We start from the raw sequence: 16,887 nt of genomic DNA, 5'->3' as shown, positions 1-16,887 counted from the left end.
CTCAAGCCGTCCACCAGCCTCAGCCTCCCCGGCGCTTGGATTACAGGCACAAGCCACCGTGCCCGGCTGGCCGCTGCTCCCGCTGCCTCCACTCTCCAGCCCTCAGGGACCAGCTCCTCCAGCCTTGCCGTGGCAGCCGGATGCATTAATGCTTCAGCAACGCAGTGGGAACACAGGAGAGAAGGAGCATCAAATACAGGAAGCAAAATTTAGCTCTTCAAGTGAAGATTCAACACAAAACCTTGCTTCAGAAAGGCCAAGTTAAGATGTTGTAAGCCAAAAAATTAAGTTAATGGTCCTGCTCGAGGATGGCCAGTGAAGAGCTCAGAAGGATTTGCTGAAGAGAATCTAAAAGGCAACCTACTTGCTTCAGTGAATACTTGCAGATGTAATGAAGTGTTTTGATTCTCAGAGAAGGATATAAAACTAACAAAAATGTAATGCAAGGAATAAAATGCAGGAGCTTGTTGCCTGTATCCATTCACTGCTGCAACAGACAGCTGTCTAGAAATACTTTCACAGAGTATTGGAGATCTTCACTGTATGTTTCGCCTCTCTCTGAGTCCTGTCCCAAGAGAGCTCCCTGAGACACCCCATGAGAGTAATTCTGCAGCTGGCCACAGCTGGGGATGCTGCAGGCCCCTCACCTCTCTCTGGCTCCATGGAGACCTGGGGCTGCAAGGAAAGTTTAGAGCCAACGTGCTCAGATGGCCGAGGCAGCCTTTGGTCTAACCCAGAAGTACAGACTGCACTGCCCCTTTCCTAGCAGAGTGAGCCAAAGCTGATCCCAAACCATGCACCACCATTGCCAAAATGGCCTTTTTTTTCCCCCTCCCCAGATAGAGTCACAGAATCAATCAGGTTGGAAGAGCCCTCTGGGATCATCGAGTCCAACCGTTGCCCTGACACCACCATGGCAACTAGACCAGGGCACTAAGTGCCATGGCCAGGCTTTTCTTAAACCCCTCCAGAGATGGTGACTCCACCACCTCCCTGGGCAGCCCCTTCCAATGGCTAATGACCCTTGCTGAGAAGAAATGCTTCCTAATGTCCAACCTGAACCTCCCCTGGCCAAGCTTGAGGCTGTGTCCTCTTGTCCTAGCGCTAGTTGCCTGGGAGAAGAGGCCGACTCCCACTGCACTACAACCTCCCTTCAGGTAGCTGTAGACTGCAATAAGGTCACCTCTGAGCCTCCTCTTCTCCAGGCTAAACATCCCCAGCTCCCTCAGCCATTCCTCGGAGGTCAGACCCTCCAGACTCTTCACCAGCTTGGTCGCCCTCTGATTATCCTGCATGTGCCGTGTAATGGCACTCAGGATGATCTGTTCCACGTTATTCCCTCAGACACGCTGAGCACTAGCCTGGGAGATCTCTGGTGAGTGCGAACACGTGCAGCATAGCAGGTCCTCAGAGTGTCTTGTCTATCCACAAAAGCCATGCAGACCACCGCCGAGGGCAGCAACCCACCCTGAACCTCCCTGCCAGCCTGCAGGAGAGCGGAACCAACTGCTGAGATCACAAACACTGCCGGAGAGCAGCACCAGCCCAGCCAGAGCCTCCTGCTGCTTCCTCCACCTCCGCAGCCCCACTCCAGGCTCTCCCCACCAAGGCTGTCGCTGATGCTGTGCACAGAGCCAGCCTGCAGCCGGCTTAGCCCTGATCAAAGGGCTAAAGACACCACAGGACGGTGTCTTTGCATTGCATTTCTTAAGTGCAGAGGTCAAGGCATGGGTGTACCTCTTGCCCAAGCACGGACGTGCCTCGGTTCCAGGCACAGACATACCTTCTCCTCAAGGCACAGGCACAGCTCCTGCCCAAGGCCAGACCCACCAGCAGCCCCTCGGGAGGTATCTAAGCATTTCTTCCAGACTGCCTGACCCAAATTAGTGGAGCAAAGTCCAGGGCTAAAGTACACACACAGCAATCTCATCCCAGAAAAGCCAAACAAGATCTTCCCCAGTGCTGCACAAGCCTGAAGTCCTTAAGGGTGTCAGCACTGCATGGGAGAGAGAGACATCTTGTTCTGGGCTCCTATTATCTACTTAAGGAAGAGCTGTCGGTGACAGCTGCAGTTTTGGTTTAAAGGCATTAGGATAATGACTTAGGGGTCATGGGCATGAGGAGATGTAGGCTTGACAGCCACAAATGGGGGAGAAAGGTAAGCCCTCTGCACAGAAACAACAGTTCGCTCCGAGCTGGGCATCCCACTCCCATCTCCTCCTCCTACCAGTAACACGGGGATTGTTTCTTCCTGCCACAAATGCGCAAATTTCTCATCACATGAAAAAACGTAGAAGTGAATCAAGACAGCAGAGGTGCGAAACTACCTGTTCTGCCTGAGAAAATGTGAGGGGAACGAGCTTGGCAGCCAGAGGAGAGACGAGGCACAGCCAGGACATGGATACAGAGCAGTGCCAGCCCACGAGCATGGAGGGATGCCCTGGTGCGGCCCCTGGCCACCAAAGCAACACCTGAAATAAAAAATGAGGCCACTCAGCTGGGGAAACCTCGGTGGCTCGGCTCTGAGTTCACCCCGTGGTGCTCATCTGACAGCCGGTCGCTGTATCTTGCTCAGCAGGAGCAGCTGCTCCAGGCTGAGCTCCCTGAAGTGCAGGAGCTGCGGCTTTGTGCAAAGCGTTACGGGTAAGCTGGGCTCCAGCCTCCCAAAGATCTACTGAGCTCCAAACCTCCACCCCTCGCGAGGGCCAGGCAATGCTCGCGCTGTGTCTGGAACCAGAGACCCTTTGAATGACAACTAAACCACACCTTACAGAAAAAAATCCCTTGGGAGGTGGTGGAGTCACCATCTCTGGATGTGTTTAAGAAAAGACTGGACATGGCACTTAGTGCCATGGTCTAGTTGCCATGGTGGTGTCAGGGCAATGGTTGGACTCGATGATCCCAGAGGGCTCTTCCAACCTGGTTGACTCTGTGATTCTGTGATTCTGTGGGAGCTGCCTGCAAAACCCACTCTGCATTAGAGCGTGGGTGCAGAGTACAGCAGATTTCTACCAAAAACCTTGGTCCAAATACTCTCCAACACCCCCTCCCACCTCCACTCCTTCCCTAATGCTGTTACATCAACCTGTGGGACGAGCCCAAGGATCTGTTTAACGCCACGCTGCCGGTAAAGCGCACACGCTGCAGGTTTAGTTTCCTGGCCAAGCCCAGCTGCGGTTGCACAGACACAGACGTTGCAGAATCGCAGGAAACAGGGCTGAGACGCCCACGGGGGGACCATCTCCGCCACTCCCTGCTTCCAGGCTGCAGTGACCACAGCCCATCGCTCACGGAAAGTGCTTCTCTAACCCAAGTCACCCCAACAGAGGACACTTGGCCCATTGTATCAGATATCTCGATGATAAGAAACCTACCAGTGGAATGCAATCGTAATATCAAAGATATAATTCATTTTCACAACAGAAGAATTTATCTAACATAGATACTAAACCCAAAGCATTATTATATTCCCCTTTCCTTCCTTGGAAAGCCACAAAGGTCTTTGAAGGCTCAGTGCGACAGAGTCTTTTCCCATCTCCCTCTGCCAAAAGAGGAGAGAAAGGTAAGCAAGATGAGCTACACCATATTAAAATACGTTTGGTCTGATAATCCAGACTGATAGGGAAGGTAGTTATACTCAAAGAGATAAAAACAAAGGGGGGTATCAATCCATTTCCTCGAGGTTTGGTTATTCTGATGTGATGGCTATTACGTGAAGTTGAAGGTGTATCATTTTCGTCCGCCGCTTTATTGCGACAGCACTTGGATCACTGGTGGAGGACAGAACACGCAAACACAGCCTTACAAAACCATCAAAAACAACAGATGCAAACCTTGGTACCTGCACTGTCCATTAAGTTCCTTAGGAGAAAGAAAATATAAGGACTAGGCCACCCTGCAGCCAGGCCCAGGTGAGTTATCAAAAGGTCCTACAGATATTTGCTGTCTTTTCTGCCAGGTTTTAACCCATAATTGCTTTATAACCATAATTGCTTCTTATTTTCTGGGCTGTAAATCCATACTGGCATGTAACAGGCACTCCATCCAGTGCCACATTGTCAGCCAGTGCTTACTTTTAAAATATTTAACTTCTGCAGGCTACCCAGTAACTCGCTGGGTGTTGCCAAGGGCCCGAGAAGGTTTTTAATTCTTAAGCAGGTATGTGAAACTGAACCCCTTCTGAGAGGTCACATTTTTCAGGTAATCTAGAACACGTTCAGGTATTGTAAATGCTTTTGTTGGGTATTTGACCTTGAAAATCAACCAGCAACGTAGGAACCGACGCTATACCGGGTATATATAGTGCCTAACCTGTACTTCTTTCCCCGAGGGGTAGCTCCAGGGTGTAGATCAACTTTCTGCAGGCTGAGCACTGCGATTAGGAGCCTGTTTTGCTCCAACCATCACACTTCTTCATCTTCGATGACACATTTCCATCCCACAGTTACTTAAGTCGCTATCTTAAAAATAAGAACCTCTCTTTCAAAACACCTCGCGCTGGGACATATTCACATTTTAAAAGCTCGTAACACAAGCTATGTTATCCCCTGGCTCTCCAAGGTAAGATGCAGGGTCACAGCAGTGGGGTTCCTCGGACAGCAAATTCTTTATTTGCTTTATTAAGTTATGCCATTTACATTTTGCTTCCTGTTTAACGTCCTTTCGGTTCCTGTACAGAAACTAATATGCCTCTACATAAAAATGTTTCAAAAGTAGGTGGTGCTCTCTCACCAGCTTCTCACCCATTCTCTGTGGGATTGGTAAACGTGAGTTACAAGGATTGACGTGCACAGAGTTTATTAGTGACTAATTTGAGATCTTAACTATTGAAAGTGCTGAGTTCTCAAATGTCTTTTTGCTATATATCATCCTTAAGAGCAGTAATAATTACTTTAAAAACACGTGCCAACCCATGTAAAATCTTCTCTGGTGCACAGACCATGCGGACAGAAAGTGTTCCTGAAGGGCAAGGAGGATCCTCACAAATAAAACCCAGCGCAGGTGAAAAAGCACTGGCCTGAGTGGATCCCATTTCTCTTCCACGGCACGTAGCCACCTCCCCACGTCCTCAATTATGTTTTGGATTTCCTATGTGAATTAGTGCGTATCGCTTCTCTTTGTGAGGTTTTTACACTTGGGTGATGGCAAGATCAACTTCGGATGCTTTCAGCAGGTCACACACTGGCAGCTGAAGAATACAGCACTGTGCTCCAGCTCAGGGCTGGTCCAAGCCAAAAATCGCTGATCAGCAGCAGAGGCAGCAGCGGGAGAGCTCAGGGAGCTATCGGGGTGCTCAGCCTGTCCCCGTTCCAGCTGCTGAAGGACACGACACAGAGCTGTAAAGGCTCAGGGACCTGTAGGGCAAAGTCAGTTGAGCAGAAGCTGCTGACCACAGCCCGGAGCAGCATGGCTCATCTCGGCCCACCCAGGGCAGGGCACGCACCAGGAGCGGAGCAGGCCCGTGCTGGCAAAGGCATAATACAGATTGGAGCACCCTCTCGATTGCCGACGTCAAGCATGGGCAGGCAGGAACCCTGCGGGGAGAGGAGCAGCTCAGGAAACGGCACTGCCGCTTAGTCAGCGGAAGGCCCCGTTGCGTGGAGATGGGCTCCTCAACGGCTCCAGCGCAAGAGCAGCTGCCGTCTCCCTGAAAGCAACTCCCCGCCTTGGCCTGCATGCGAGTATTTCACGGGTCCCATCACTTCCAGTTTACCAGGAGAGTAGGAGCTCAGGAAAAACAGGAGAGCCCATCTGCTTGCCAGGTGAAATGGGAAAAGCCAAAGCTGGCCAAGCCCCATCGGCAGACAGTCCCCAAGGATGAGGGACAATGCAGTCACCAACAAACCTAAAAAAGCCACGATTCAAGGGGAGAGACCCAAGGAACAGAGGGAGAAGACGATAGAAAAGGCGCTTTCCCACTCTGCAGTTACTCATTTCGGTTTGTGCCTCGTGGTACCCACCGGCGGGTGGCACAGCGCCGCAGTAAACTCTATTTAGATAAATTTCCCATGCTAGTGAGAGGAGACTGAACGGGCTGTATCCAGTGGGATCACCACGCCTTGCTGTAAATCCCATGCCAGTACTGTACTTAGCTGTATTATCTGCTACTTTAAGCACCAGAGCATGACCTCTGGCACTGCCTGATGCATGGAGGGACACTTGTCAGCAGCCTGCACGCGCTCATTAGAAGAGGCCACGGCTGGTATGTTTTCCTTGGCATCCTCCCTCTTTGCTCGCTGCATGAAAGAGCCAGGCTTCCTTGGAAACTCTTATTGTGGTCCACTTAACTCTGTAGTCTAGGAAATCTCCCATTCTTCCAGACTTTAATGACATCAAACAATTTCCCCTTTGCTGGTCCAAGGGGGATTGCTTTGCACGTGCCACGTAATTGCAAAAATACATCTGTCGTAAAAATTAACTCAAATTTTGGTATTTTTGAGGGGACAGAAGGATATGGTGAAGTCGCTCTTAGGCACACAATCCCAAATGAAAGCACGCCTGTTCTGAGAGACGTGCAGTCCAGAAAGCGACCATATCACCTGGCCTCTCTGCAGACCAACCCCGAAGTAACTGCAGCCCATTTTGCTCGTTTTGTGTTCTGGATGCTGCTTCCCACATCCACTCCATCAGCTCAGAAGCAATTACCAACACAGGCTTGCTTTCCCCTTGCCTTCCTCCCCACAGGCCCTGCCAGCAGGAATTGGGCAGCCAGATCCCTGTTCCAGCATGCCAGGCCTGGAGGACCAGCCTCATACTGGCCTTGCTGGAGCATCACCAGCTGCATGGGGTTGCGACATGTCGTGCCTGTGAAACTGGCCAAACGTGTCTGCGATGGGTGTGTGGAGGGTGCTGCTCTGCGCTGCGTGGAGTGCGCTGGGGCCCTGCTCCCAGGGAAGGTGGTGAGGACTGCAGCGAGGTTCAGAAAGGGTTGTTAGCCATTGGAAGGGGCTGCCCAGGGAGGTGGTGGAGTCCCCATCTCTGGAGGGGTTTAAGAAAAGACTGGACATGGCACTTAGTGCCCTGGTCTAGTTGCCATGGTGGTGTCAGGGCAACGGTTGGACTTGATGATCCCAGAGGGCTCTTCCAACCTGGTTGATTCTGTGAGGTACATGGCCAGTGTGCTGCCTGGGTGGCTGGCCACGCCTTGGATTTCACTGATCTGAGTTATGTGGAATGACCCAGGAGAACAAGGATCCATAAACCCAGTGACACTATGCATCATAGAATGGTTTGGGTTGGAAGGGACCTTTCAAGGCCATCTAGTCCAACCCCCTGCCACGGGCAGGGACACCTTCCACCAGATCAGGTTGCTCAGAGCCCCATCCAACCTGGCCTTGAATGTTTCCAGGGATGGAGCATCTCCCACCTCTCTGAGCAACCTGGGCCAGGGTCTCACCACCCTTGTTGTAACAAAACCCAGCGCTCAGCAGCACCCAGGGCAGGTGAGAGGGGCCGCGCTGGCCCTTTAAGACGCGCCCCTGGCGCCCTCCGCGCGCTCCTGCTGACGTGTGATCGCGTGGCGCCTCTCCCCACCGAGGCTCCGCCCCTCCCTCAACCGCCCGCATGCGCAGTCCGGGCCCCAGGAGCCCGGCCCCGCCCCGGCCGGTGCCCCGCGCAGGCGCAGCAGGGAGGAAGCGGCGCCCCCCCGCCCGCGCTGGTGGGGGGAGGCGGGGCTGGGATGGCGCACGCGCGCCGCGCCCGCCGGGCACGCCCGAGGGACACCCCGCCCTTCCGGTGCCGGTCGCGCTGCCGCGTGTGCTCCGTTCCACGCGAGAGGGGCGGGGCCGTGGCCGCGCAGGCGCAGTCCCCTCCCGAGGCCGCGCGCGAAGCGGGATGGCGCGCACGGCCCTGGGCAGAACGGGGCGGGGTGCGGCGTTCCGCGCCCCTTGCCCCGCCCTCCTGCGGCGCATGCGCGGGCGGCCGCGGCGGCGGTTGGCGCCGGGGAGCGCCCGGCGGGCGGGGCGGGGCCGCGGCGCGCAGGCGCGGTGGCGGCGGAGGGGAAGTGAGGCGGGCGCGCGCGGCGCCTTTTCCGGCGGTGCTGGCTGAGGGAGCGGCGCGCGGCGGAGCCGGCCCCGACCCGCGGGCGGCCCTGAGGTAACCACCGGCGGCCCCTCGCCCTTCACCCCCTCCCCCCGCCTCCGCCGCCGCCCCGTCTCACGCTCTCTCCGTCCCTTTTGCAGGCAGGACGCGGAGCCGCCGCCCCTGAGCCGGCATCCATGAGCTGAGGCGCCGGGGCGGGAGCCAAGGCAGGAGCCGGGCGGAGCCGCCGCCTCAGGCCCGGCGGAGGAGCGGAGCGCGGCCTCTCTTCCCGCGGCGCCCGGGCCGCAACGCCCCGCTAGCCTTTCCCTCACCTCCCCCCCCCCCCCCCCCCCGCCCCGCTTCTTCCGCAGCCGCCCCATGCGCGGCCGGCGCTGAGCCCCGCCTGCCCTTGCCCTGACACCCGCCCGGCCCCGCTCCGCTTCGGCCCCCGCCCCGCGCGGGCTGTTCGGGTGGGTCGCCCGCTCGCCCTCCGCTCCCCCCCCACCCCGGAGGCGCCGGGCCCCTTGGATGCCGCCGAGATGGGCAAGGTGCTGTCCAAGATCTTCGGCAACAAGGAGATGCGGATCCTGATGCTGGGTCTGGACGCGGCCGGTAAAACCACCATCCTGTACAAACTGAAGCTGGGCCAGTCCGTCACCACCATCCCCACCGTGGGCTTCAACGTGGAGACGGTTACTTACAAAAACGTCAAGTTCAACGTGTGGGATGTCGGGGGCCAGGACAAGATCCGGCCCCTCTGGAGGCACTACTACACGGGCACGCAAGGGTTGATCTTTGTGGTGGACTGCGCCGATCGCGACCGCATCGACGAGGCCCGCCAGGAGCTCCACCGCATTATCAACGACAGGGAGATGCGGGACGCCATCATCCTCATCTTCGCCAACAAGCAGGACCTGCCTGATGCCATGAAACCCCACGAAATCCAGGAGAAACTGGGCCTGACCCGCATCAGGGATAGGAATTGGTACGTGCAGCCCTCCTGTGCTACTACAGGGGATGGACTCTATGAAGGGCTGACATGGTTAACATCCAATTATAAATCCTAATGAGAGAGTAACTATTTAGTCTACAAAGAATTAAAGAAAAAAAAAAAAATAACCTACATGGCTTTCTGGAAGAATGATTCTCTACTGAAAAGTAAAACAAAAGCATCCATAGGATTATGATCACCTTTCTCCAGTTACCACCCTTTCCTTCTGCACACTTGACTGGATTCCTGTTTTAACTCTTCTTGCTTGGCGTTAGGATGCTCTAATCTCCGAATGTGACACGAACACAAGCACTAGATGCTATGGCAGACTTCCAGCAAACAGGGGAAAGACACATTGTAGACTTGCTAAGTAACTTCTTTTTTTTTTTTTTCCTCTTGATAGCCCTTAAGATGGTTTGATTATTTTGGGGAATGGTTGGGGGTGGGGAACCATTTTCAGTGTATGCTTTCTGGTTCTTTTTTGATTATATATATATATATTTTTTTTTTCTTCTATCACTTGCTGTAGATTGCTACTTTTTTGCATTCATGCAGAATATGTTGCTAGGTCTACTTCATCTAGTAAACTGAAAATTATTGCTTAAAATCAAACTGCAGTCTGTCTTTTTATATTAAGGACTTTTTTTTTTAAAGTTCTGTTAATCTGTAACTAAGTAGTGACTCTCAGTCTGTCTTCGTATCTCAGACTAATACCCAAACCAATCCTTGCCTACAGTGGCAGGCAGCGAGGATACCATTGTAACACGTTCAAAGTGCACACCAGGCGTAACTAGGTAAGGTAAGAACTGCTTGGAAATGTCAGCTGTGAAGTTCTGAACCATACATCATGCATGAGGAGGGATGCAAATAAGTTCCCCATCCTACATAGCAACCATATAGCAAATAAGACGTGAATGATGCAGTAGTTCCAGGGTAGATACTGGTCAGTTTCTGTCTTGCATTGCAAACTTGAGTGATGTTTAGCTGCAGTTTTTACTGCTCGTGTCAGTCTGATTCAATGCAAGATAGGTTCCTTCCAGAAAATGCAGCAATAACATGTGAGCATTGCAACAAGTTTTGCTTTAAGTCACGGATGTTTAGGCAAAAATCTAGCACTGACTTGCCTGTCTTGTGATCGAGATGAATTGCTTTCATCTCAAGGCAGCTGAAGACATCTAAATCTTAAAAGGCTTTCTGATTCTTTCTGACACACAGGTAGTGGAGAAAGAAATTTTGTTGTTTTTTTTTTTTTTCTTTTCCATTTTGTAGACTTCTGAAGGGGCAGGTTCGTGCTAAGCTCAGTAATTCTGACACCTGAATAGCCGTTTTGAGGAAATCACTCATTGATTTAGTTCCACAAGACTCATGCAAGTAGTTGCAGTCTTCACCATCTGTCCCGTAGCCGGTTGTTGCTGTAGTCCTGTAGGAAGGGAACTATGTTGGATGCCTGAAGCCCATTGAGTAACTACTAATGAGAGCAGGGAGGGGAGAGAGAGAGTATACGACTATGAATGTAAACTTCCATAATTAGTTCTTAAAGGGCAAGCAGCTCATTTGCCGTGTCACAGTTTGCAGATGTGACTGGCAAAAAAAAACCAACCCACCCAGGACAAGTGTTAGTACAAAAACTTGATCAAGTATTAATGCTGGGTGCAAAAAATGTTAAAGCAGCTGGGTCTTATTCAGCCTTAAGGATTAACTTCAGATTTCCTCAAGGAGTTAAACTCGATGGGGGAATTCTAGGAATGTATGCTACAAAACCAGAAGAAAATGGCTTTTTTTTTTCCTTTTTTCTTTCCAAGGTTATGAGTTTTACATGAAATTGGGGGCATTACACTACATTTCTGCAGTGTTGAATCTGCGTGCTAAGTACATTGTGTATGGAGCTCTTACCAAAGATGTATGGGAAGATAAGAAATCTTGAATTCACTTCTGAAATCGAATGCTTTGGGCCACTTAAAAGTTCCTTTGGGATATGGTTCCAAAAGAGTTACCTTGATGTGGGGTGCAAATGGGACTGAATGGGTTCTTGATGCTGGAAGGTAGAGCACTGATTGACTATAAAGAGAGTCTGCAAAAGCTTAATGTAGGATAACTCTTAAATCTCAGCTCTGAAGAAGAGGAGGTGAGGTTTTTATTTTCACTCGAGGCTTTTTGCCGTTGGAATATCATTGCTCTATTTGCTAGCTTTTGTTTTTTCCTGTTGATGTAACTTAACAGTGTGGTGGTTTAAAGACTTAAAACACAAGAATATGGTTACTGTTTTCTTCTGGAGCATAAATAAAACAGCCAAGCACAAAGTAAATGCCTAAACTGGAAAACTTGAAGCTCTATTAATGGTTCTTGAACTTACTTAGATCTATTCTCAGTCAACATGAAAACTTCAATAACTTCATTTTTCGTCTCAGTTGATTTACTGTGTGTTCTCTTCGAGTGCTGGGGCAGACTTCTTTGCTAGACTTTGCATTAAGTTGAATTCACAATTTTGTATTTCCTTAGTAACTTTGTTATTCTGTTTTTGTAGGTGAAAGGAAACTGGTTATGCTTCTCAATTTTTTTAATGTCTTTTATTTTGGGGGTTGGGGGGGGGAGAAAAAAGTTACAGAAACATGTGGCAGAGACATCAAAAATAAATGGCCATCGCTACAGAACAAAATCTAAAGGTTTCACTTTCAACATGTCCTTTATAGGTTGTAGCTGAACCTCACCACGAACTAGTGGCTATCAGGCAGCAAACACAGCCTGTAGGATAAAGCAGCAATCTGTAAGAAATCCTGTGACTTAAAAACTAATCTGGAGTTCAAGTGCATCGATTTGTGTCCATGTGAATTTATGGAGTAAGTTTTGAATGGCGTTAATCGTATCTGATAAGTGAATGAGTTTGTAGACTGTGATCTCCCTGACTAAAGTAAACAGGAATTTTGTGTTCTCAATATGGCTGTAGTGTTGGTAAAGAACTAATAAGCAGAAAATAAAGCAATTATACAGCGGAGCTCTCCTGGTATGTTACTTATATTTAATTATGAGAGAAACAGAAAGGGGCCATGTGGTGCTGGAGTAGAGCATTCTGCTGACATAAAGAGGTCTCTGTTCTGTATCTCGCAGTTTTGAAAGCCTGCCTGTAATTCCTTTGAGACTTAGATTAGCGACTGCTTTTATAAGTGGAAAGGATGAGACTTCTTTAATACTCCCACTCGCCATTAACAATCTTTAGCAAACTTTAGTGTCAAATTTATACTGCCTCGGTGCCAGCCCCACGTAACTTGGGAAGGTGACCGGCTCCGTGAGAGGGCACGGAGGGACCGTCGCTGAGCAGGACGGGGCCGTGAGAAATGACTTGGTCGGAAAGGGAAGGTGTCAGGGCAGTGTAGAAAGTGCAGTGATGGACAGAAGGGTGGCTGAGTGAAGAGGGGTGCTTGTGGAGTGACAGATGTGAAGCTGGGATGTCTCTGGTACCCGAATGGGACGTGAGCGAGCTGATAAAAGGACTTGGGCAGGTGCAGCGGGGGGTGCGTGGGGGGGCTGGACCCGAGCAGCGGGCTGCGGTGCCTGCAGCACCAGCTGCCCTCCCGATGGTCCAGGGTCCGCCCACAGGGACCTGCTGGGCTGGCAGGCTGCTGGGGCAGGGGCTTTGCTGACAGAGGGGATGGCAGAGGTGTTGAGGTAGCTCCCAGCACCCACAACTGCAGGTGTGAGGCCAAGGTGTGGGCCACTAGGAACCGTATCTTTGTTGCAAAGCTTTTGGGAGTCCCCAGGAAACATCCTTCGGGCGGGTGGGAGTAGCTGGGTGCCCACCCCAGCTGCAGTCCTCCGCGAAGCCTTTTTCTTCCCGGGTATTTAGGCTAGGCTCTGTCTACCTGCATGGCAGTTAAGGGTGTGGCTGTGTAAATGAACTTACTCTGACTTAATTAAACTCCTTGGGAGTTTGGAGACAAGGCTCCAGAAGAGTAAACTCATGTCTCTTTCATTGTAGTAGTTAGTCATTTCTCAAAATGTCAGCACTTATCGTTTGGAATTGGACCTTTGTTACCGGAGAGCACCCTGCCCGAGTCGTGCCCTGACTCACGCTTCAGCAGGGCTTTTTTTTCCCCTCAGTCACAGGGGAAATGTCCATGTTCCTCATGGACAGGGTCTGGAAAAAATCTGCCTGCCACCCCTGACTGGAAATTAACCCTGCTAAGGCGATAGTCCTCCCACAGGAACGTCTCTGGGTTTAAAAAAAATTAGTTGCATCGTTAAAACAGTTGGCTGTGAGATCTGAGGTCTCTTCCAACCTGGTTGATTCTGTGATTCTGTGTGATTCTGTGATCTGTGATATCTGGTCGCTTCGCTGATGGGCCTGAGCGTTATTTCCCTTGTCACTGGGGACGGGAGAAGCGACCGGTGGGAGCGGAGAACCTGCTCTGGAGCGTGGACGCAGCCCTGCTGTGGGCACCGTGGCTGAGACTTCCCACGAACACACGGGTGTGCTTTTTAGCTGGGATTTGTTTCTAATATCTGTCCAGCCCGAAGGGATCAGCGTGTGGAATGTGAAATCACCTCGGCTTTGGCGCTCTGTGGAAAAAAAAACCCAGCTTTCCCCTCGCCTTGGGGGGAAGCGTCGGCTTTCAAGGGCCGTTGGTGAGTTAGTGGCACCTCCACTAACTCGGTTCCTCTTCTGACGTCCTGAGCATGACTCTGGTAGCGACTCTGCTCGAGCCTGTTAGGTTTCAGAATCAGGCCGAGGTGGATGACTTGAGCACCGCGATCCATCTCGCTTTCAGAACGAGGAGCACCGTGAAGAGCCGGGTCGTCGTAGCCCCACTGCGAGTCCCCAAGGGGTGAAGCGGGTGAGTCAGAGCCCCGTGGTGCTGCGTCCCCGAGGTGGCTTTTTATAGATGGCAAACTGGGTATGCGGCGTGTTGTCCAGGAAGTCGCTCTTCTCTTGCTTCAGAACAGGTATCTCTGGCCTCCTTAAAAAAGAGAGGAGGGGAAAAAAATAAAAGAGTAAAGCTGTGAGTCATCTGCTGAGTTCTCCAGCCTCAGAGTCTGACAGCGGTTTAACAGGCTCAGGCCCTTCCTTCGCCTCAAGAGAAATGTTTTCCCTTCCAGAGGATGTGCTTCACTCCTCTGTTACTGCGTTCTTGAGTTGTATCTTTTAGGACAGCATTAGAAAAAATACTTAAGCAGGATATCCCTTGCTTAGGGACATGGGTTAGTGGTGGGCTTGGCAGTGCTGGGTTAACGGTTGGACTCGATGAGCTTAAAGGTCATTTCCAAGCAAAATGATTCTATGATTCTAGGCTTTAATGGCTGTTTTGTGAGAGGTGAAAATTGATAATGCTGGAAAATTGGTAATAATTGAAACACTTTTTCTTCCCTTAGGAGTATTCAGATGAGTGCAACTTCGAGGGGGAACCACCAGCAACTCCTGGCTCGGTATAGGTACCCCTTGTGTCCCAACCACCCTTCGGACCTGGTGAAAAACTCACTCAGTGGTTAAAAAGGGCAGAGAAGGAAGCTGGGGTGCAGATAACAAGCTGAACTTGTTTCTGTCTGTGCCTAGAATGGGTTCCTTGTTTGAAATATAATGGGGGTAACGCCGCCTGGGCCGGGCGCCGGCTTTATCCCGAGGTTTCCTCCTGATGGAGCAGGAGGGGAGGTTTTCTCTCTCACTGTTGCAGGAGATGATGAAAACTCGTGGAAAGCTGCAGCCAAACGCTTCCCTCAGAGGAAGATGTACTGCAGGTGCTGCTGGGGATGGAGAGGAGTGGAGGAAAGTGTCCGGGGCCGACCCCAGCCCCGAAATGCCTCTGGTGTTCATTTGAAGCTGGTATTTGAAGAACAAACAGGCGCTGGGGTAAGGCTGCGAGGTGGAACTGACGCCGGTGCCGGCGCCTGGTGCTGACAGCTTCTAATTTGGAAGTCACATTTGCTTGGCTTACTTGCTCAGAAGGAGACTTTGCACTTTGGAAGCGTGGAACGTGGGATTGTGTAGTCCTCGTGCTGTTAATACTTGCTATTTTTGCCCTGAGGAGCTTTTTCCATTTTCCTTTTGAGAACAGGGGGCTGTTGTGGAGCGGGCACTAACCCCGTGGCTGTTAACTTTCGGCTGCCGCCCATCAGCGCGCCGAGGTGCGCTCGTGCAGTTATCCCATTAGCTCAACATCCAGGACGCCCTTTCCCCACAGGGGCTGGATTAGTCTGGAACTGACCCAGCTCTCCGGGAAGCTTTTCCTATCATGTACTTATGGCTTTCAATCTGCTGCCTTAACTGTAACCAAACCCACCTCTCACCGTAGAGCAGGAAGCTTTTGCAAGCGAAGCAGTGATTTTGCTCTACCTTTCCCTCCAAAGCAAGTCTGGTTGTTTAAGTGTTCAAATTACTTTGTGTTTAAACATCCAAGTTACATCCTACATATCACGTAGACACTCGTATTTTAGATCTAAAGGGTTGTTTCGGCTGCACTGGACTGGTTTTCACGTCAGCACCGAAAATAAAAGCATTTCAAGGGGGAAGCGAGGGGCAGCAGCAGGACAGACGCTGCTGGTGTAGTTGATTTTCTTCTTGCTGCCTCATACAAAGGTTTGGGACAAACTCCCCCAGCACCTGCTCGCTGGAAGATGAGCCAAGCTCAGCAAGGGCCGACGTAAAAGTTGCTGGCGTCCGGCTCTGCATTGTGGAAGGCGTTGAATCGCTGCCAACGAGCTGTCGCTGGATCTCGCTCTGGCTCGTCTTACAACCTTGGACTAGTTAATGAATTCAAAGTCCTCCAGCCCTTGCCTCCAAGCATCTTGAGTATGTGGCGTGTGCGAGCCAGGGTCACCATCGGCCGGGCTGGGATGCTGCTGCCCGGGAGCTGGCGATGCTCCTGGGCTGCTCCTGCCAGGCTCCCGCGGCTGCAAAGGCACCTTTCTGCCTCGGACCTGCTTCTGGCCACGTTTGCTGTGGCTTTCTGGCTTTCTTTGGGGAGGGACGGGAATATTTCAGCCCAGGGTAGTGGTGTGTTCTCCCTTAAGTAATGCTGGCTGCAGCCTCGCAGCTGCGACCTCAGGGTCTCAGCTCCTGCCTTACCTGTTTGGCTGATACCTAACGAAGAAGTGATCTGCTGCATTTTCCCCTTGATATGAGGTTACACTCTTAAAGCTTCCCAGCTTTTGTTTCCACCATGGACCTTATTAATGATTTACTAAGGGGGATGCATCTCCCCGTGGGGCCCAGCTGCAGCTTTTCCACCTTGTCTGAAGTTGCCCGTGGGTTTCCCTTACCCAAGGCCTCCAGGTCATCGCCCGAAACCCCTTGCTCCAACGCTACGGTTGCCTCTTCACCATGCCAGTGTCCCCCCAGCCCTCCTGTGCCATGGAGGAGATGAGCCCACGCAGCCCCTTCCCCTCTTCCATGTGCTCCAGTGGCTGCTGCTCCCAGTCCTCCCGGAAACGCTCCGACTGGTGAAACTGGTTAATCACGTTGACGCCGAAGGAGCGCTGGCATCCGAGCGGGATCTGTGGATTAACTCGTTCCACCCGATGTTTGCCAACTTCTCGGCAGCCTGATGCATTATTCAGCGGCCAGGAAAGCTGGAGCTTCCCAACACTTGAGGGTTTTATGAGCTGACGTCTCTCCTTCGACGCTCGCAGCTCCCTCCTCCCTTGGTTGCTAATGAATCGCCAGCTGCTTAACGCTGAGACCCAGAATATTTTGCTGCTGGTTCCTGTAGTCTGGAGAGGCGGCTCATGCCAAGCAGGCTCACTCCTGAGCTCTGCCCACCTCGCAGCGACCGCCTTTAAAAAAGAAGGTGCTATTTAAGGCGTCGGATCTGTGGACGTGTTTAACATCTGCCAACTCCTCAGCATCCCCCGGGTTGCCAAAAATGTGCTCGGCGGCAGCAGGGCAGGCC

At 51.8% G+C, this 16,887-nt stretch overlaps 1 protein-coding gene across 1 annotated transcript; it reads left to right on the top strand.

Annotated features, from left to right (window-relative positions):
- Positions 1–7,997: 7,997 nt before the first annotated feature.
- Positions 7,998–12,002, top strand: ARF6 (ADP ribosylation factor 6). The gene is made up of 2 exons (XM_068416662.1): positions 7,998–8,094; positions 8,181–12,002. The coding sequence occupies exon 2, from the start codon at positions 8,559–8,561 to the stop codon at positions 9,084–9,086; it is 528 nt and encodes a 175-aa protein (XP_068272763.1). The 5' UTR covers positions 7,998–8,094; positions 8,181–8,558; the 3' UTR covers positions 9,087–12,002.
- The last annotated feature ends 4,885 nt before the right edge of the window (positions 12,003–16,887 follow it).

The sequence above is a fragment of the Nyctibius grandis genome, chromosome 20 (genome assembly GCF_013368605.1).
Source record: "Nyctibius grandis isolate bNycGra1 chromosome 20, bNycGra1.pri, whole genome shotgun sequence".
NCBI classification, from domain to species: domain Eukaryota; kingdom Metazoa; phylum Chordata; class Aves; order Nyctibiiformes; family Nyctibiidae; genus Nyctibius; species Nyctibius grandis.
The sequence above is the reverse complement of the archived record's forward strand: the minus strand, read 5'-3'. Positions and strand labels throughout refer to the sequence as shown.

Coding starts and splice junctions, on each gene's coding strand:
- ARF6 (XM_068416662.1), top strand. CDS start 8,559: ATGGGCAAGGTGCTGTCCAAGATCTTCGGCAACAAGGAGATGCGGATC.